The sequence below is a fragment of the Trichoderma reesei genome (genome assembly GCF_000167675.1).
Source record: "Trichoderma reesei QM6a unplaced genomic scaffold TRIREscaffold_4, whole genome shotgun sequence".
Lineage (NCBI taxonomy): Eukaryota > Fungi > Ascomycota > Sordariomycetes > Hypocreales > Hypocreaceae > Trichoderma > Trichoderma reesei.
The window spans coordinates 995,519-1,016,279 of record NW_006711151.1 but is presented as its reverse complement, the minus strand read 5'-3'; the positions used below and the strand labels follow the sequence as shown (position 1 = coordinate 1,016,279).

The window sequence follows — 20,761 nt, the reverse complement described above, 5'->3', positions numbered from 1 at the left end:
CTGTCGAGTCGCGCATTCCTGCGCATTGGCCTTTGACACCGTTTTGCTTAGTGCAATATGCCGCTATCAATGCCGCGCCGCTGCCGCCGTCCCATCCCCTGCTCGATCCCCGGTCCCTCGTCCTAGCCAGCAATTTCTTGCATAAAGTGGGAAGAAGAATCAAAGAGAATGCTCTCCCCAATTCAAAACAAAAAGCGTCTATGCTTTTCTGAAAGGGTAGTTTTTTTCCTCTGCTGAAATCTGTCCACTCAAACGACAGAGCCGGAGGTCGGGACGCGGCTTCGCGGAAAGATGCGGATGGCAGTTCTCGTAGGTTTGCGCGGCACTCGAGGAGCCGGATGAGTGCGGTCGTCTGTCCTTCATCCGGCGGAATGCCCACTATGGCTTTGGGCCTTAAGATTGTTGATCATCGCTTGATAATGGTCACTGGCGAAGATGATTCATTAGTCCTCCTGCAAATTTCGATACAGCCAACCCCCCCGGAATCCTAAGCTTCATGCTCAAGAGTAAAAAATGTAAAGCGAAATCGCAGTAGGCCCATCAAGCAAGCCACATCCCGCTTTGTCGCATCTTGACTCTAATTGTAGCGAAGCAAGGTGGGGGGGAAGGGTGAAAGGGGGCCAGAAATTGGGACCAGAGTGCACTTACCAACATCCTCATCTTCCAGCTCATGGGCCAACCCAACTCTCTGCGGCTGATGCTTCACCGATTTGCCATACACAATCGCCGACTTGAACTGTTCCACAATGCTGCGGTGAATGGCGTTGCACTATCGTTGTGTAACATGACTGTTAGTTTTTGTTCTTCAAAGGTATATTGCTCGTAATAGCGCAGAGAGAGAGAGAGAGAGAGAGAGAGAGAGAGAGAGAGAGAGTCAAGGCAGAGGGTGCCTCGGCTTGGCTCCCTTTCCCTCAAGGATGTTCTCTCTCTCCTTCTCTTGTCTATGCCGGTTTGTTTGGGGGCCACTCACGAAGTCTTCCACAGTGCATCTGTTTGCCCTGAGTACTACGGGGGCTGAGTAGTCGGGCTGCCTGCCCTTGGGCTTGGTGTAGACTCGTTTCAGGTTCAGCTTCTCCCACATGGCCTCCATGAGCTCGTCAATGTTCCATCCGTGCTCGGAGCTGATGGGGACGGCATTGGGAATTCGGTAGAGCAAGTCGAGCTCCTCGATGCTGATGGAGTCGATCTTGTTGAGGCAGTAGACGACGGGGATGTAGCTATTTCGAAATCTCGTAATCAGTCACATGCCTTACACACTTCTTCCTTTTGGGCATGCTCATCACATGCCATCACCTCGACTCACCTTCGGCTTTTGGCCTCAATCACATCAATGAGGTCGTCAATGGTGGCGTCGCACCGAATCGTGATGTCGGCCGAGTTGATGCGGTACTCGCTCATGACGGCCTTGATCTCGTCGTGGTCAATGTGCGTGAGAGGCTGGGTGCTGGTGATGTTGAGGCCGCCCTTGTCCTTCTTCCTAAAGGTAATGTTGGGCGGCTGCTTGTTGATGCGGATGCCGAAGCCCTCGAGCTCGGCCTCGATGACTCGCTTGTCCGTCAGCGGCTTGTTGACGTCGAGCACGATGAAGATGAGGTGGCACGTCTTGGCGACGGCGATGACCTGACGACCTCGTCCGCGGCCGTCCTTGGCTCCCTCAATGATACCGGGGAGATCGATGATTTGCAAGGGGGCGCCTGCAGGCCAGAATGACATGTTAGCATCCGGTCAGTCGTTAAGCTTCTTCTTGCACTACCCCCCCTCTCTCTGTTTTTTTTTCCCTTCGTGTTCATCTTACACCAAGGCAGAATGACGAGAATAATGACGGAACACAACAAGGAAATACGCACCATTGTAAATGACCTGTCCCGGCACCGACGTCAGCGTCGTAAACTCGTACGCGGCCGCCTCCGAGTGCTGGCCCGTCAGCCTGCTCATGAGCGTGCTCTTGCCGACCGAGGGGAAGCCGATGAAGCCGATACTGGCGACGCCCGTCCTGGCCACGTCGAAGCCCGCGCCGCCGCCGCCGCCGCTGCTGCTGGGGGTGAGCAGCTCGCGCTTCAGCTTGGCCAGCTTCGCCTTGAGCTGGCCCAAGTGGTAGGACGTTGCCTTGTTCTTTTGAGTCTTGGCCATCTATTGTGACACGATTACAGCCGTCAGAATCTGGTCATTCTTTTATGCAAGTTCGTCCTGGGTTTCCGGAGATGCGGACGATCGTCGCTTTGGGGAGGTTGTGTGTTTCTTCGGTGCGGGGAGACATACCTCGGCCTCGATCTCTTTGATCTGCAAGTATCACAATGTCAGCAATGTCCAGACAAATAAGGTAGTAACTACAAATTGCAAGTCGTAGAGGATTGGGCGTGAGGAGGGGAGAATCGCTCCATACCTTATCCACGGTGGTCGACATGATGCCGGTAGTTTTTCCTCCTTCAATCAGCTAGCTAATTCCCAGCAACGCTCTCTCTTTCTCTCTCTCTCTCAATGCAAATAGTCGCGACTCTTTTGTCTATGCGCGTTTCACTCCCAGCGGCCGTTTCGTCGTGATATAATCGCTCGCGTAAGGGGGGGCGGTACGGTAAGTTGAGGAAGAAAAAAGAGAGGCGATCGTGTGTTATTATATCAAAACTTGGTTGAAGCTGGTTGGAGAAGGATTTTGGTGGGGTGAATTTTTTGGGTTTGTGGTTTCGCTCGGGTGGCCAATGATGTCAGCCCCTCACTGGCCAATCATGTCGCGAGGCGGAGAGCCACCGTGGGATGAAGTGAAGCCGTGATGGAGGCAAAAACCGCGGACAAGTTCAAACTTGTTCCGTATGATTCTATGTACAAAATATAGGCAGTATTTGCCACAAAAGTCGACATCAGATGCACTCTCAGGGGTTCAAAGGATCCTTACATAGTATTGATCACTTTAAAATACAGATAGACACTAATAATGCATCCTTTCAATAAACATCATGTAGATGAAGAATAACTGTATTGCTTCAACACAAGGCTGTTCACTACTAATCCATGCAGCTTCTCACCTTCCATCATCAATCAACCCGTATAAGCCTGAACAAGGCCACCCTCAACCAAACCATCCGACAAAGTGATTGGATACTAATAGTAACAGGAGCCCTATAAAAGACAATGAAAGGGGATCAAGACCAGGAGGCCTCAATAAACAATCCCTTCCTGTCCAATATTCCCGCCCCATTTGCTGGAACCTCTCGACATCAGCAACATAACGCCTTTCGTCTCGACATGCAAGTAAAAGGGTCTCCCCCTTCTTCTGAAATTTCTGTATTTCCTTCCCACCCGCACACACTCCCAGAGAACATGAGAAAGACAAAAGACCCTGTAGGGAAACTCGTTGATCTGACCCCTGCATGCATGCAAGCAAGCAAGCAACAAAACACGCAAAACTTTCCAATACACCATGCAGCATGCCGATGACGCTCCATCCAGACCGTGAAGAGAGAAAAGAGGCCATATTCAAGGAAGAAAACGAACAGACGCCAGTTGCTCCATTTTCTGCATCCCTCCCCGCTCACGCATAAACGGCGTGTATATGTGTAGTAGCTCCCAGGTCAAGCAAAAGCCTGATACCTAGGGAAAAGGAATCATTTGCCCCCATAATGGAACAACACCAAGTCCACCAAAAACGTTGTATTGCGTTGCGTTGCGTGAAGTGTGCGTAAAAAATGTGCGCGTGTGTACAAGAGAGAGCGCGGCCTCGTTTCCCATTTCTTTCCACCGACATCCAAGTCTATAGACATTTACATGAAAAAGGCCATGAGGAAAAAGGAAAAGAGCAAACGAAGATAGCATGGGAGAGATAAGAAATCGAGAAAGCCAAGAAGAAGGGGGAAAGCCAAATAATCAAAGCAACAGATGTCGGATAGCGTGAGCTCGTACAGCATCAGTTGGCTTCGTGCTGTTTTTCCTCCCCCTTCTTCTTTCTTCCCGTTTCTCCAAGTGCAAGTCCTACCATCAACTGGCCGATCCATTAATACCATTAGTGATGCCAGTTTCCATCGATGCCTCGTCCTTGACCCTATCCGAGGCACCATCTCCGTTCGCGCCGTTAATGGTCGGTCTGGCCCGTGGTGCTGACGTTGGGCTGATGGGTGAAGAGTGAATGCCGTTCGGAAGTGGCGAGGGGCTCTTTGTGTCCTTGAGCAGGTGCCCAAGACCTTGGCTCAGACAAAGGGCGGCATAGTCTGCGTCTTCGGGATACGCTCGAGTCAAACCTCGGCGGGGAACTCGCGTCTCCGGGAAGGGGCTCGAGCTCGTTCTCGAAAGCGTCGGCAGCTCTTCTCCGACCAAGACTCCGTTAACATAATACTTGTGTCGTGGAGCAAACCCATGGTAGCGGGCGACGTCCGGGTCTCGCTTCCATTTCCCAACGGGCAGCCACTGGTCCTTACTCTCCAGCAGCTCGCAATACTCAACGCCAAGTTTGATGCCTCGAAGATGTGGCACGCTTGGCACACAATCCATAAAGTCGGAGACCTATATGATGGAGAATAGACGTGAGTAGAACAGCCATGTAGGATGAGGAAAGGGGTGCTGCATGCTGACAACTCACCTTGACAAAGAACATGTCCATTGCCTCGAACTTCTCCCATGCCTCTTGTTTGAGTCTGTCTTTGTTGTCGTGGCTCAGGCTATCCGCCGTCTCATTGCCATAGCATCCAGGCACCTGTTCGCCGAGATCCCAGAGCTTTTCGGCAAATAGCGTGTACCGCAACCACTCCGTCCTCCAGAGGCTGAACTTGGCCAGCCGCGAAGCAGGTTCGCGCCTCCACGAGGAGTCTATGAGCAAGTGTCAGTACGCATGCGTCAGGAAAGGTGGATGGGAAGCTTTTTTGCCCAACTTACATTTAGACAGAGTCAGATCCTTCTCTCCCAAAAGCAGAGCAACGTGCGTGTTGAGGAGCCATTGCTCACGTCCCTCGGCGGTATTGTCCAGACCGGGGCGTATCGTGTCGTATCGGGCACCGCGCATGTACTTGAATTTCTCGGCGACGGCCGTGGTCTTTGCGTTGGACGCCGTGCAGAGCCACCGCAGCAAGGGGGGCAGGCTTTCCAGTCGAGCTCGCTCTTCCTCCTCCCGTAGGCGTTCTTGTTCCTCGCGGCGCTCTTGCTCTTCACGAAGGCGGCGCTGTTCTGCCTCTCTGGCGGCTGCGGCACGCTTGCGTTCCAATTCTTCCCGCTCGGCCTGTTCTTGACGCTCCCGCTCGGCCTGTTCTTCCTTCTCGCGTAACTGTCTGGCCTCTTCGGCGGCCTTGCGTTCTCGTTCTTGGTGGAGTCGTTCTTCCTCTTCTCGCTGCTTCTGCTCTTCCTCTTCTTCCCTCTTCTTCTTTTCCTCCTCTCGCCTCTTTTCCTCTTCTTTCCGCTTCCGCTCCTCTTCCTTTCGACGCTTCTCCTCTTCCTGCTTCTTCCTTTCCTCCTCGAGGCGGCGATTCTCATCCTCGCGGCGTTCACGCTCGGCTTTCTCGCGGAGCTTGGTGCGCGTCTCCTCTTCTTCTCGTTTCTTGCGAGCCTCCCGCTCCTCCTGTTCCTTTCGTTTCTTGGCCTCCTCCTCACGCTGACGGGCCTCTTCCGCCTCTCGTTTCTTCCTCTCCTCGAGCTTGGCCCGCCGCCGTTCATCTTCCTTGAGGGCTTCCTCTTTCTCGGCTGCCTCCTTCTTCTTGGAAGCTACTTCGTCTTCACTTTCACGACCTCTTCGATCGCGAGGCCCCGTCTGCTCCTTGACCTGGTCTGCATCTGGCATTTCAATATCGTCATCTTCCTGCTTGACGCGTATCGACTTTTCGCCAGAAGTAGCACGACCTGAGTCTTTCCGCTTGGGATCCCGCTCATCGCTATGATTGTTTCGCGGTACAGTGGCCGAGGATTTGGAAGAGGGTTCCCGAGATATACTACCTTTGCGGGGTTTGACCTCTTCGGAAACTGGGCGCTTCGACAAGGGTCGCTTCTCCTGGTTGCTGTCGCCCTCAAGCCGCCGGCGCTTCAATGGAGCATCCTCCTTGTCAGCGTCACTGGGACGATCGGGCGTAGTACTATTTCGATGTCGTTTGGAAGCGTTGTCTCCCGATACCGACAGGCGATCCCTCGACTCGTCGCGCTTCAGAGCCTTTGTTCTATCGTGGTACTTCTCGGATAGCGTCGGCTTTTCCACGTTTTCATCGTGCCTTGGCTCGCCGGGGCTCGACGGCTCCTTGGCCCCAGTCGATGCAGTAGAGGTCATGCTGCCGCGCTTCTGGCGCTCACGCTCATCCCTCAATTCGCCCTTTGAAATCAGCTTTCTTCTGGGTTTCACATTCTCGCCTTCGGAGGAAACGCCAGTGGCATCTGACTCAGTACGCTTCGTCTTGGGTGCTTTGTGGGAGGGTGCGGGAGATGCCTCGCGGTCCGAACCATTCGACGCCTTGACGTCGTCTCTCTTTGGCCGTGCTGTCCCTTTCTTTGCAGAAGCATTATCCTCGCCACCGTGGCCGAAAGAGTCGGACCTTCGTTTCTCCCGGGAGGCATCTGTCTTGAGGGCTGGCGTCTTCTTCGGCTCTCGAGCGGGACTAGCAGCGCTGCGTTTGGGCGGTCTCGAGTCTTCCTTGGCGTCCTCCCTCTTGTTTCGCTTTTCCTCCCGCTGTCTCTCTCTGTCTCTCCGTGCGGGCGACTTGGCCCTGGCAGAGTCCTTGTGTGTCCGCTTGTATTCGTCGTAGGCGTTCTTCAACATGTGTTCCTCTTCCTTCCAGTTGGAGCCCTGTCGCCGACGGGCAATTTCATAGTACGTCTCACCGTTGAACTTGCGCGTGGGGTCAAAGTTCTGCTGCTCCAGGAGCAGCTCGACAACCTTGATGTTCTCCTGGCCAATAGCCGCGAGCATTGGGGTAGCAAACTCCGCTGGGAGCGTCTTTACCGGGGGAGGATCAGCACTGGCACCTCCCAGGCCCAGCAGCAATTGAATCACCAGGTCATGGCCACCTCGTGCGGCCGCAACCATGGATTCGGGGTCATCAAAGCCTTCCTTGACCTGCAGGATCCGAGCAACGGTTTCCTCGTCGCCCCGCCCGGCGGCCTGGCGTAGGGTTTTGTCGTCCAAAGGCATGTAGAGCAAGTCGTTCCTCGTCTTGGTAGAGCGAACGGTGCCAGATCTCCGACCTGTCGACGACATTGTTGCGGCTGGAGAGCGTCGTGGACTGTCGGGTGCGTGCGAGTCTCGGGGGTCGTGATAGTCGTGGGAGTGGCGGTCCTCGGAAGTACGGCGACGTTCGCCCTGTCGCTTTTTAGCTGCGAGAAGCAGCTCGCGGATTTCGTCCCCATTCTCGGTGTCTTCTGTAACTCTATCTATCGGCTCCTCCCCGTTCACATTAGCTTTGCGCGGGTTGACGCCAGCATCCAGAAGCAGTTTGACCACACCGACGTGGCCATTGTCGACCGCATCCAAAAGCGGCGTGTCCTTATCGTAGTTGACGCAGTCGAGGTTGCAGCCGGCGTCGATGAGGAGCTTGACAATGTCTTCGCAACCATTGATTGCGGCAATCTGGAGCGGCGTATTCCCGGCGTAGTCAGCCACGTTGAGGTCCTCGGGCCGATCTGTCAGCCTTCGCTTTGCACTCTCGTACTCGCCACGTGCGCAGGCGCGGGCGAGCAGAGTCTGGCCGTGGGCGTCGAGGTGCTTCTTGTGAGGGGCCATCTTGACGGGCGAAGCATGGGCCTCGGGCACCGTCGGGGTGGCGAGGCCTCGCAGCTTGGAGCTACGCGGATGGGGGCTCAGGCTGGCCGAGGATTCGTCGGAATGGTAGTCGGCAGCGTGGAGGGGAGGGGGTAACCGCTTCTTCTTGAGGCTGCTGCTGGAAAGATGATGGGCGGGCAACTGCGTCGATACGCTTCTACGATGCTGCCGGGGGTGGGGGGAGATGGAGCGTGTCCGGGTCCTGGGATCATGCTGTGACTGCTTGGAGGCCGTCTTGGGCTCCTTGGGCGCCCGCCCGTTGTCGAGGGTGGCGCTCGTGGTTCGCTGGCGGCGAGCCTTTCGCTGGTCGGCCTCGTCGTCGGACTCGGCCTTGGGAGCCTTTCGCTTGTGCGGCAGCAGACGCTCGCCTGACTTGAGCTTGTCACGCAGAGACGAGGAGACGGGCTTGTTGGCGTGGGCGCCCTCAGAGTCGGAGGGGGAAGCGGCAGCCACGGCGTCGGATCGCCGACGGCGGTGAGATGGAAGCGGATGCTGTTGACGGTGCTGGCTGAGATTGTGGGGAGGCGAGGTCGGGGCAGAACTCAGGCCGCTGGAGGCGCCGTCCTTGCTGCGAGGCTGGCGGTCCTTGTCTGCAGGCCCCGGCAGCCGTTTCTTGACACCCTCGACGGGCCGCCCGCCAGCTGCATTCTTGTCCCCCTGGTTACCGCTGGCCGCCGGCTGGCCGTTGCCTCTGGCCGAGTCGGCGTCGCTCTCGCTCCTGTCCTCCTGCCTCACCTTGCGGACCTTGGAGGGCGAATGGCCATCCTTGCCCGGCAGGACAATCGTCTCGGCGTCCGAGTCGCGGTCGGCGACTGGAGCATCGTCGGTTCGGGCCGCCGTGGACAAGAGCGACGACGGCTCCTTGGCCTTGGGCCTGGCGGGCGACGAGGCCCTCACAGAAGAGCGCGCCTTCGGATCCGAGTCGGAGGCTGAGCCTCGTCGCGGGCGCTCGTGTTTGTTTTGCTGCTGCTGAGGGGAAGCGCCAGCATGCTTGGGCGTGTCGGACTCGGCAGCATTCTGCGCGTCCATGACATTTATCTTCGAGAATTGCCGGCGGCTACCACCATCATGGAGATTAGAAGACGAGTTTCGGCCGCGAGCGAGCCGGACGAAGAGAGGCCGATTGATCTGGTCACGTCGACCGCCACGTCAGAGCTTGCTGGCAATGGGCACACAGTAGGTTGGTAGTAGTAGTAAGTAGCAATGGCCTCTGCGGAGATGGGGATGGACAGCAGCCGGGGGGGTTTTTTGCTGGTGGTTTTTAGGCACGACAACAGCTGGCAGAGTGGCAAAGCCGGCACGGAAGCGGCCGCCTCAGGGAATAAACAAAAGAGATGGGAGAAAGGGGAGACGCCTGGAGGAAAGGATGATGAGTATCTGCTACAGCGCTGGCCAAAGGGGGGGCCCAAGGGGACAGAACAGGCGGCGTGGGCGACAAAGTCGATGCTGTATATTTTTTTTTCTCCCCTACCACGGTCGGATGTCGAGAGAATTGAGCAGAAAGACTGGAGTTCAATCTCGAAATCGAATCGAAAGCGTGTTCACCGTAGTGCTGCTGCCCAGGGCACGGAGTACCTCGTACCTCTTGCTACTGGCAGAGAGGCCTGTACCAGCAGCTGCTAGCGGGACTCGAGAGAGCTGGGAGACGCAGCAGAAGCAGAAACTGCCGGGGGGGGTCGCAGGCGGTAGCGCAGGAGGTACAGGTGAGCTGCGGTGCCACCGGCGGGGGCGGCGCTGCAAGGTACTGGATACGGGAGCCACTACTGAGATTTGCCTCGGGCCTCGCACGAAGCCGGCAGAGGGAAAAAGGTGAAGCAAGAGTCGATTACGGGATGGAGTCTGCGCGTGCCGACTGGAGCCAGGCAAGACAAGAGGAGCAGCACATGCAGGCTAAGAGGCGGCCAGACATCAATGGAACAGGAGAGCAGGCACTGAAAGAGACGACAGCAAAGCACCCGACGAGCTAGGAATACTTTGGTACTAGCAGCTGGTACTATCTGATCTCCCGGTTGTACTAAGCAACTCAAGTACACACGCACACAACAGCCAGATTGCCAGACAACTCTGCAGGCCAAGGCAAACCCACGCATCCATATTACTTCATACATAGTAATACCATCATCGTAGTAATACCTACTACCGTCCGCTGGATCAGCACAAGTGCGCTAAAAGCAGCCTGAAAACGGGACTCGGATTCGAAACTCAGCCCAGCAGCCAGGCTCGGCTGCCGCGCGCTGATTGGCCCGCCGCCGTCAGCCGCTCCAGCCGGCGCAGCGCCTCCGCGGTGCAAGTTGTGCGGCCGAAACAGCGGAGTCGCAGCCTAAACCACGCTGGCGAGTAGCTGCCATCCCGCGTTGCCACCCCTCAACTTCAGGCGGCCCCCCCCCCAAATTGGCCCCCCAACCCCCCCCAAAAAAGGGCCCTCAGGCGTGATGTGGTGCTGCAGCCAGCAGGGCCCTTGCACGCTTCCCACCAATCACCGCCACGGGCGGCTCCGGCAGTGCTGGGAGGCATCTCGGGTTGTCTGGGCTTGAAATACGGACGGTCTCGCCTGTGTTCCGCGGCCAGGAGATGGTAGAGAAGAGAAGAGAGAAGAGAGGCGGAGGCGGAAAGAGGGAATATTAAGAGAGAGAGAGAGAGAGATGAGAGAGAGAGAGAGACGACATCGAATCCTTGCCGCCACTCGATATCCACGCATGCACGCGTCCGACCGCGCTGTGCCGTGCTGCCACGCGCTGTTTTCCTCGTCTGTGCGACCTGCAGCATCGGTCGCCGTCCTTCTCACTCAATCAATGAATCAATAAATCATCATTCGCCATGATTCAGTCCATTCAATCCATCCATCGATGACCCGGTCAGGCCTGGCCCAGTCCGCCTCCCGCAGACGGCAGAGACACGACGCCTCCCCCCTTTCGAGCAACAAGCAGCTGGACCGACCAGACGCTGCACGCCGATAACGAGGCCACCGACCGAACAGCTCGCGCAGCACATGCGCCATGCAACCTTGGTAGGACAAAAGGCATTAATGCCCGGCTAGCCCTAACCGGCACCTCGCTGTTCAAGTCGTGCTGCTGCGAGAGCAAACAGGCGCTGCAGCCCCCCTCCTAACTCGATACGGCCATTCGCTGGATCATCACCCCATCATCCCCCTCTTACGACCATTTGATCGCTTCTTCTCTCGCAATCCGTCCGCCCTCTCGACCCCCCATCTGATTCCGAGCCAGGCTGCCTTCTCGCTCACTGGTGGGCTCACTCTTGGCGCTGTCAAGGCAGCTCTCCTCCTGCAACTCACTGCAGCTGTCTGTCTGTCTGTCTGTCTGCCTGCCTGCCTGCCTGCCTGCCCGAGCCGTGCATAGATACCTACCTACATACCTTCAATCATGGCAGCTCGAGGCACCGGCGACGCGTGGCTGCCCTCGTCTCTCGAAGCCGCCCGAATCGCCTCGCTGCCCTCGACGGCCTACTACTTGCCAAACTTCATCAGCGAGGAAGAGGAGCGCCTGATTCTTGACAAAGTGCGTCTTGCCGCCGTGGCCGGTGCCGTCCATGGTGCCGGTCGTCTCCGCCTGCAGCCCTGCTGATCACAGCACACGCTTTTTTTTTTCCTCACAGATCGCCGCGGCTCCTCGTCCACGATGGAAACAGCTCACCCATCGACGGCTCCAGACCTGGCCGTCGGACCTCGTCAACAACAGGCTCCTCGACGCACCGCTGCCCTCTTGGCTTGAGACCCCCATTGTGCCGCGGCTACTGTCCCTTCCGCTCTCCGACGACGGTGACTCTCCCAAGCACATCTTCGCCGAAAGCCCCCACCAGCGCCCGAATCACGTCCTTATCAACGAGTATCCTCCGGGAATCGGCATCATGCCGCATAAGTTAAGTGTTATGGAAACGTAGTTGAAGAATCCTTGACAGCTTCGAAATGCTCATCCACCCTAGGATGGCGCTGCGTATTGGCCCGTGGTGTGCACCGTCAGCCTCGGCGCGAGTCTCTGCCTGAACCTGTACCGCAGCAAGGAGGACGGCGCCCTTGATCCCGAGCCTGCCTGGCGCATTCTCCAAGAACCTCGTAGTCTTCTCATCACCACAGCCAACCTCTATACGGACTATCTGCATGGCATCGCCGACGCTGAGGAGGATCTTGATCTATCTGCCGACACCATTGTGAACTGGCCCTTGCTTCGAGATCCCGAGGCGTTTGCTGGCGGTCGGAACCCGAGACAGACCCGCACCAGCCTCACATACCGAGACGTCCTCCAAGTGTCCAAAGTCGGAGCCAAATTAGGCCTCTTCGGCAAGCGATGAGAGCGTGCTCTAACCCGTTTTCCCGAATTGCTCAGTAGCTTATTAGAATACAAAGGGAATCATGATCCATTTCCCCTCCACCTTGTCCGCCCCGAACTTTTCGGCATACCAAATCTTGGTGCCGTATGCCGTTGAGCCGACATTGGCCAGGACAAACGTCAATGAGCACAGGATGGATCCGTTCACCCAGCATCCTGTCGGCGCCGCAACAACGGCAAGGCTCAAGTAGAGGAGGCATTCGAATGTGTAGTGGGGGCAGACGAAGTACTTGAACCAGCCCTCGCTCGGGAGCGTGTACTTCTTGAGCCCTGCCAGATACCTGTGGCATTCATTTTGCTGGGCGCCTGCGAATCCAAAGACTGCCGCCCCGATAATGATTTGTGGCGTGAAGTGGATGGGCTGCGGGGACTCCCACGACCGAAGAATTGCTCCTGTGAACTCACGTCAGCGTCACGACCAAGACAGCCACGAAACTAGACTCTTTTGTTAATAGCCGTGTGAGACGAACCTGAGCCTTGAATCCAGACAGAGATCCCCAGGGTTGTGTAATAGGCCAATCCGAGAACCCAATGGACAAACCACATGGGCGATGACCCAGGCTTGGTGACAAAGAGACACTCAAACAGTCTTCTCGCTCCCTGCGAGCTCATCAAGAGCCACGCGACCAGCGTTGCTGTGAGCTCGACCTCCGACGATGGCTCATTCCCCGCAGCTCTGTGCTGCCTCTCGGCCAGGGCCCGCATCACCGATCCCTTGGACACGAACTGCCAGCCCCAGAAGATGGACCACGACACGGACGTGATGTAGAAGTGTATGAACCACGAGTGCGGCACCTGGCCATAGCTCGTCAAGACGTCGAAGAAGCCTTCCTTGGGTACCTCGGCCTGACCCTTTTTTGCGGAAGCCTGGCGGGACGTGGCTCTTCTGGCGCCGTAGTCCATCAACGCCCGACGCATGTCGTCCGGGAGAGCTTGCAGCATCAGGATGAAGCCAGCGTTGGCGACGAAGAAGATTTGGCACCATTCTGCCGGCGTCAGGTCGCTCACGTTGAGCATGGCCAGCAGATTCGATATGCCATCCATGTTGTGAATTCAAGCGGCTGGCGTGATGCGGCGAGGCAAGGTTCAGCCAGGCCACAAGAACAAGACCTTAGAGATTGAGGGGCCAGATAAAGTGAATGGGAGAAAATGACTCAGGAAGGGATGAAAGGGCAGACATTCGTTGCGCTGGTTGAAAGCTGCCGAATTGCACTGCCAAAGCCAGGCGTGGAGTGATATGCCCCTACCAAGGAGAAGCACAATTGTGCGAAATTTGGTCGCCTGCATGCTGAGCCGCCGCTCTTGTGGTCCCAAAATCGGCACATTGCTCCGTCCCTTGAACCAACGACTCTCGGTGCATTTACTTGATTGCCGGCCATTGCAGCAGATATGGAGTGCGGAGAAACTTCTCTGCAGCTCGCATAGATCCTACTACCAGAACATGGCTTCAATGAAATCATGGATTGCCACTGGAAGGAGAGAGAATGCGTATTTGCTTGCTTTTTGAACTTGTGACTGAGGCTCTTGGCAACCAGCAATACGATACACGGCTTGACGGCCAATCCGTAGTCTAATTGACGCTGAGGTGGCGTTGCACTGCTGTGGGGTTTTGATTGGGCGGTGGATTCGTCGTATTGGCGCTTGCTTCACAGCAACTTCAAGTTCCATGTTGCAGTTGGGATTTGATGGCTTGAGAAGAGCTGGGAGACAAGGAGGATGAGAGGGCTTGGTTCCACGAGGAGGGACTTGGTATGAGGCGATGCAGGATTGACCGACGGATGCAAAGGATGTATGGACCAGTGTTGCAGCATGAAGACGTTGTTCGTACAGTGCTGAACCGAGTGGACGGTATAAGAGACCGAATTCCAACAGAATAGTAGCACACAAGCTCGTGATAGTATCTGCAACTCCATCAAGAGGTAGTACAGCATTTGAACCCGATGACTCACCTTCTTCCTCGTGAAATCCCTTACGCTGGGTAGGTACTACTGACGAAATATGTCTTGCCTATTCACAGGTCGGCAAGTGCGACCAATGTCTCAAGCAAGTTGCCCCGATAACATCAACCAAGCGAAGGCAACAGCAAGGCGCATGCTTCAAGCTTCTTTCCCAGCCATGCCCAGGTGCTGCCTTCCGCTTTGCAAGTCGTTGGCTTATAGCTAAGGCACGTGCACAAAAAGGTCTAGAACCGATTCAAGGAATCCTGCCGTCATGATCCATCTGGCGGTTGCCAATCCTTGGTGCTAGGCGAAGCATGGATGCTCCTGCCCGCCCGAGTGGCATGACAACGACGGCAGGTGTAACCAGGCATGAATATTCCTCAACATTTCGAGATCTCACATCTCATTTTCGTAATATCTCCAAGGCTCAATTGCAAAAGATTATGAAATTTGGACGTCTATCATGTTCGCAAATCAACCATTAAACATCTTTCTGTTACAAACTTGAATTCCTTCTTTTTCCATGATACTCGAAATCCTCACACACCGAAAACTCTCTCCATCTTCATGCCTCACCAGGCTTTTCCGTCCCAAAAAAAACTTCCTCCTTAGCAGGTCCAGCACGAGCACTGCTTCTTGGGTTTGACGTCTTTGTTCGCGTCCAGGCAGTCCTGGTATTGAGCCGAGCACTTCTTGGCTGCGTTGGAAGGAGAATTGTCGCCAAAGCCCCAGTCCTGCGTGAACTGGCTGGTGCTGAGGAAGTGATTCGCCTCATTGCCGCGCTTCCACCGGCCATTGGTGCCCTCCTGGCAGCCCTTCTGGTACACGTCTGTGCACTGCTTGAACTGCTCCTTGCAGGCATCCGCGCAAGCATCGCCGCAGGCAGACCGAGGATAGGTTGGGCAGTTGAGGCTGTCCTGGTCAATGTACAGCTTGAAGGGGTTCTCGCGCCAGTCGCTGTACATGTCATTGCAGCTGACAATGGGCAGATCGATGCCACCGACGGGCTTGCCTGGTCCATAGCCGTACTTGGCGTTTGTGGGCTGCGTGCAGATGTTGGTGGTAGGAGGAGGGCACTGGCTGGGCTTCGTCGTGGTGTTCGGGAGCTTGGTTGCTGTGCTGGGAGGGCAGGGAACGACAGTGGTGGTCGTCTCGAGAGGACCGACTCCCTGGCCGGGGTTGCTGCTCCAGAAGTCGACCTTGGAGCACTTGTTGTACTTGCACGTTGAGCTGCAATACCTATCAATGTTGCCACACCACAAGGCAAAATTGAAGCACTGGAGAACGTCGGGGAAATCGGCGTGGGCGAAGCAAGAAGCCACACTCGCGGCACAAGTGGCGTAGGCCTTCGAGCACTCCTTTTCGGTCCTCCAGTCAGGCAGAGGAGAGAGGCACCAGTTGCCGCACTTGTATTCGCAGGTGGAAGGACTTATGACGGTGGTCGTGCACACAGAACTGCCATCCGTCGTTGTATGAGGATGGGGGTGCTTGTAAGTGGTTGGCCAAGTGCCCTTGCCGGTTGTGGTGGTCGTGGTCGTGGTCGTTGTCGTGGTTGTCGGGCTGGTTGTTGTCGTGGTCGTGGTTGTGGTTGTGGTTGTCGGGCTGGTTGTGGTTGTTGTTGTCGTCGTCGTTGTGGTACTTGGGCTAGTTGTGGTTGTGGTTGTGGTCGTGGTGGTCGGGCTAGTCGTGGTTACTGTGCTCGGGCTCGCAGTTGTGGTCGTGGTCACTGTGCTCGGGCTTGCGGTGGTGGTAGTGGTGACCGTGCTCGGGCTCGCAGTAGTGGTTGTTGTGACCGTGGTTGGGCTGGTCGTTGTGGTTGTAGTCGGGCTTGTGGTCGTGGTGGTGGTCGTGGTGGTAGTAGGGCTTGTGGTGGTCGTTGTGGTTGGGCTAGTAGTTGTCGTTGTGGTTGGGCTGGTAGTGGTCGTAGTAGTGGTAGTGGTAGTAGGGCTCGTGGTTGTGGTTGTGGTTGTGGTTGTGGTCGGGCTCGTGGTAGTCGTAGTAGTGGAAGTTGTTGTGGTGGTTGGGCTGGTGGTTGTGGTTGTAGATAGGCTGGTTGTGGTAGTTGTTGTAGTGGTCGGACTAGTAGTGGTTGTTGTTGTCGTCGTTGTGCTCAGGCTTGTAGTGGTGGTAACTGTGGTAGTGGTAGTAGTGGTTGGGCTGGTTGTCGTGGTTGTAGTTGGGCTAGTTGTTGTGGTAGTAGTTGTAGTTGGGCTAGTTGTCGTTGTTGTCGTTGTGCTCAGGCTTGTAGTGGTGGTGATTGTGGTAGTGGTTGTAGTGGTTGGGCTTGTGGTGGTAGTTGTAGTTAGGCTGGTCGTAGTTGTGGTTGTTGTAGTCGGGCTTGTGGTGGTGGTAGTTGTGGTAGTTGTAGTCGGGCTAGTTGTTGTTGTAGTTGTAGTTGTAGTGGTCGGGCTTGTGGTAACAGAAGTTGTAGTTGTTGTTGTGGTAGTTGGGCTAGTTGTGGTGGTTGTCGTCGTGGTAGGGCTTGTGGTGGTAGTTGTAGTTGGGCTAGTTGTGGTTGTGGTTGTTGTAGTTGGGCTAGTTGTGGTTGTCGTTGTAGTAGTTGGGCTGGTGGTGGTTGTTGTTGTAGTAGTTGGGCTGGTGGTCGTGGTTGTAGTTGTGGTTGGACTAGTCGTGGTTGTGGTTGTGGTGGTAGGACTAGTTGTTGTGGTTGTTGTTGTGGTTGTGGTTGGACTGGTGGTAGTTGTAGTCGTGGTAGTCGGACTGGTGGTAGTCGTTGTTGTTGTGGTTGTGGTTGGGCTGGTTGTCGTTGTGGTAGTTGTTGTAGTGGTTGGACTAGTGGTTGTCGTCGTCGTCGTAGTTGTCGTTGTGGTCGGGCTAGTTGTGGTTGTGGTTGTCGTCGTGGTCGTCCGACTGGTCGTGGTCGTAGTTGTGGTGGTCGTGGTCGTGGTCGTGTTCCCGTTGGGAGTCACAGGATTGGCCGCGGAGCCGCAAGGCTGCTGAGACTGCAAGACCGCGGCGAGGTACACATTCAGACGACTTCCGCCGCCGCATATCTGGGTCGTGTTTCCGTTGCAGGGGACATTGCACTGCGAATTGTCCACCTTGGCATTGCCGAACGCGAGCACGTTGCCGCACCAGCACTCACCTCCGTACTCGGTACCGGCCAGGGGGAAGCCTTCTCTCAGACAGGCAGTCTGACAGGCTTCGGTGGTGAGGTTGGCAGAGGGGATGGAAGCGGCCCAGGAAAGGGCACGACCCTGTGTCGAGTTGTCAGTGTAGCAGCCCAGAGCCTGGTAGTCAGCAAGGGTGGCGGCCCTGGTTGGAAACGTCGGATCCTGCCAGATGGAGAGCATGTTGTTCCCTCCACAAGTCTCGAGAATGTTACCGTTGCAAGGGAATGTGCAGGAACCGTTGGCGAGCTGGGGACCGTCTATGGTGTTGCCGCAGTAGCAGTTGCCATAGTACTCGAGGCCGGCATATCGAAAGGCGTTGCCTACGAAAGGACAGAAGAGTGTCAGTTCCATCATCGAAGAGAACAAGCCTTACAATAAAGAGAGAGAGAGAGAGAGAGAGAGAGAGAGAGAGAGAGAGAGAGGAGAGGCAACAGCCTAAGAGGCAGACGGTCAGTCACCTTTGCATTCGGCGGCGCAAATCTCAACCGTCATGTTGTTAGAGGGCAACGATGAGCGGAAGATGAGAGTGCCGGGGGTGCCCGGGACACCATCTTGGTAACAGCCAGTGTAGACAAAGGGCGTGAAGGCCGACGTGCAAGGAGGCAGCTCGACGTTCCAAGCCTGCGTGACGCTGACGAGAGAGAGCGTGGCGACTGCGGCCACGAGGGACCGGAAGACGGCCATTGTCATGGCGAAGTTCCTTGGGCAGAGACGGCTGGATGAGACTTGAAGTCACAGACAACTGGGGGGGTGGTGTGGACCGAATAGTCTCTTGATCAGGGTTGCTGAGCCAGCCGGGAACTGCTTGTGATGGACAAGAGATCTCCAGCATCATGACGATGAGGCCCACGAGTTATATACACATGATCAAAGCTTACACTTGCTAACTACGGATGATAGCATGAGTCGACATGCAAACACCAACCCAACTCAACCCTTTGCCATTCCCCCCTCGGACGCTGTTGGATGCAGCTGCATGCTGTTGGGACGATGTTGGACGCTGTCGATTTCAAACGACTGTTGGATATACAGGTCACTCACGATCCGGAGCATCATCAAATCAGATCGCAGGGGTGTTGCAATAGAGTAGTAGTATCTGCAAAGACGTAGCAGATCGGGCTGAAGGTGTGTGTCCGGACCCCTGTCGGTTGGCCATCCCTTGTCTCGCCTGTCGGGGAGCCTCAAGCGACGTCGAAAGGAAGAATGCTCGTATTGCATACCAATTCCTTCTCTCCCTTCATACCGATTTCCCAACTCCAGGTTGGTCCGGCTTTGAATACCACCAGCCAACCGATCATTAGCTCCAGGAACGCAGATATCGACAGAGTGAAAAAAAATAACGTGGAACCTTGAATATCGAGAGACGGCTTCCACGTCAGCAGTTGGATGAAGGCCAGAGGTTACTACAGCCCTTGACGACTATCTTTCGCCGTTGGTTGCAGGATATTGGAACGGGGAGCTATACGACGACGCTCTCAAGGACGATCTCAAGGCCGAGGCCGACGTTTGTTCAAGCTGCGTCGAGGCATACAGTGGTTTACATATTGTCGTCCTGCAAGGTGTCAATAGTGTTGAGCACAGAGGCAATCCTGGGAAGTTTGTCGCTTCGGTGAGAACGAGACGGAACGGAAGGGCTACGATTCAGCTACTCGAAGTGCGGCTGGCGACATGCAACACAACCGGAGGCGAAAACAATAGGCTCATTAACGGTAGGTAGGGTTGGGTGTGCCGCCGCCAGGACATACTATTCCCCCTGTGCCTGACGCATGATATCAGTTCGCCCGGACCATGGCAGGGAGCGACATGCAAAGGGTCCTCATCCTCAGCTGGACAATGGTATCAGTATTCTGATCCTGACTATACCAGAAATCGTGGAGAGTGTCTACGACTGTGCATCTGAAGGCCTCGTCACAAGGTAACCTACATAGCTGTTCCATACCGGGGATATATGATACTGCATTACCACTGGGACAGTATCCGGTTCTAGTCGGGTATGAGACTGCCAACCAGTGCTTCGTACCTACGTTGATGTATTCTTGCTGTCAGAGTGGGCAGTTGAATGCTACCCTGATAATGCAAGTTATCCGGGAAATGACATCGAATAATGGCTCCGTTATTTGCATGGACTCTAGGAGTACGACTATGCTATTATACCTATGAACAGAAATGTACAGGCGAACTTGGCGGCGTATAAGTCGGGGTACAGCATGACTGGGCGGAATCCAAACATTAGACGCTTACGAGTCCATCTTTACATAGATACAGGAAGTGTTCTAGAACTTCTCAGCCTCTCGCAATGCTCCGACGTTTGATTCCATTCTGGGGCTCCCGACGGAGTGCCCTCGCAATTGATCGCCAGACTCAGCTGCTCAGCGCGTCCAGGGGGTGTTATAGTGGTTGCTACATGTACGCAGCACACGACAATGCTGTTTGTTTGCGCACGCTCGCAATAGCGCGGGAGGACCCCATGTTGGATATTGGTGCCATGGTTGAGTTCAGCTCTTGGACAGGGGCATTGGGGGCTTATTCTCGAAACAGCGAGATGGGCAAACTATGCGTGTATCTTGATGGGAATTGCTTCCAGAGGTTGGATGTCGCCATGCACCACGCGCATTGACATATTGGATGACTCGTAGGTCGTGGTGAGAGAGAAGACGACCAAGGACGAGAAGAATCAACATTGATCAAGTCCACCACGACGGACTCAGACCTATTTGGATCATCACAGAAAGATAGCTTTTCTACTTCCCTTTAAGCGTCAATGTTCATCGTGAATGATTCATTGCCAGCCTGCAGTCGGCAAGTTCGTGTCAATGTCCTCCGGCCAATATGATACGGTGTAGGGTAGCATCTCAAAGAACAAAGGTTGCTACGTAAAGGGACAGAATGCGGCTATCAGGGTGAACCAGCCAAGAGGGAAATAAGACCAGAAGATTTTCTCCCTTTGCCAGTTCCTCATCTTGGATCCTAACGCATTTTCTTTTGTAACTTATCTTTCTTTTCTTCTGGCATCATTCTACGGTAGAATGCACGGGATGCCTTTCACAACATTTGTACCTGAGGCAGCTGAAATACCCCTCCCTCTCCCTCACACCCTCTATTTGCTGTCCCGTGGCAGCAATGGCCCAGCGATGCGGTGCGTAGAGAGCCCCTTTAACCTCCCACACGCTTGTATGTTGGCCCATCAAGACAGGAAAGGATCTCCCTCCCTGTACACGCCCGTTTGTGCCTTTCTTGAACAGCAAACGGGGCGTTGTAGGTCATTATCATTGTCTTACGCCGCGATCATCAATTTCTTCGGCTTTTTTGCTGTCAAGTGTGCGTATGCAATGTGTAACAAGCACTTTACTTGACCATTCTCATAAACTTCAGGGCCTCATATCTGCCTACCTAGATGTGGTACGTCGAAGGAAAAAATACCTGCTTCTAGTCCGGCGAGTTGTTAGTAATGATGAGAAGCAAGGGCAGATGTATGTTGGGCTAGTTGTCATGACCACCTTGCCTGTAAAAGATTCGGGTCCCCCATTCTTCACATGTGCAGAGCGTGTCAATGAGTGCATTGATTGACATCAAGAGTTCCGACAAGTCATCTCTCAGCTTTCATTCATCAGTCATCAGTCATCAAGG

The 20,761-nt window shown here is 55.2% G+C and overlaps 5 protein-coding genes across 5 annotated transcripts; 2 read left to right on the top strand and 3 right to left on the bottom strand.

Annotated features, from left to right (window-relative positions):
• Positions 1-317: 317 nt before the first annotated feature.
• Positions 318-2,404, bottom strand: TRIREDRAFT_21782 (uncharacterized protein; the record flags this gene model as incomplete). Its single annotated transcript, XM_006963013.1, has 7 exons — positions 318-426; positions 649-769; positions 971-1,217; positions 1,304-1,694; positions 1,848-2,130; positions 2,260-2,280; positions 2,384-2,404. The coding sequence occupies 7 exons, from the start codon at positions 2,402-2,404 to the stop codon at positions 407-409; spliced, it is 1,104 nt and encodes a 367-aa protein (XP_006963075.1). The 3' UTR covers positions 318-406.
• An 8,693-nt stretch (positions 2,405-11,097) lies between these two features.
• On the top strand, positions 11,098-12,022 carry TRIREDRAFT_104942 (uncharacterized protein; the record flags this gene model as incomplete). The annotated part of the gene is made up of 3 exons (XM_006963360.1): positions 11,098-11,232; positions 11,330-11,599; positions 11,657-12,022. 3 exons carry the CDS (start codon positions 11,098-11,100, stop codon positions 12,020-12,022), a joined length of 771 nt encoding a protein of 256 aa, XP_006963422.1.
• Positions 12,023-12,064: 42 nt separating this feature from the next.
• On the bottom strand, positions 12,065-13,077 carry TRIREDRAFT_2912 (uncharacterized protein; the record flags this gene model as incomplete). The annotated part of the gene is made up of 2 exons (XM_006962992.1): positions 12,065-12,453; positions 12,531-13,077. 2 exons carry the CDS (start codon positions 13,075-13,077, stop codon positions 12,065-12,067), a joined length of 936 nt encoding a protein of 311 aa, XP_006963054.1.
• A 1,531-nt stretch (positions 13,078-14,608) lies between these two features.
• TRIREDRAFT_72907 (N-terminal WSC domain-containing protein) lies at positions 14,609-17,824 on the bottom strand (the record flags this gene model as incomplete). The annotated part of the gene is made up of 4 exons (XM_006963179.2): positions 14,609-16,595; positions 16,693-16,793; positions 16,931-17,454; positions 17,593-17,824. 4 exons carry the CDS (start codon positions 17,822-17,824, stop codon positions 14,609-14,611), a joined length of 2,844 nt encoding a protein of 947 aa, XP_006963241.1.
• Positions 17,825-18,247: 423 nt separating this feature from the next.
• TRIREDRAFT_104939 (uncharacterized protein) lies at positions 18,248-19,751 on the top strand (the record flags this gene model as incomplete). Its single annotated transcript, XM_006963359.1, has 4 exons — positions 18,248-18,259; positions 18,577-18,843; positions 18,911-19,049; positions 19,400-19,751. Coding segments are annotated over 4 exons (768 nt in total), but the record flags the coding sequence as incomplete, so codon positions are not given.
• Positions 19,752-20,761: the final 1,010 nt, after the last annotated feature.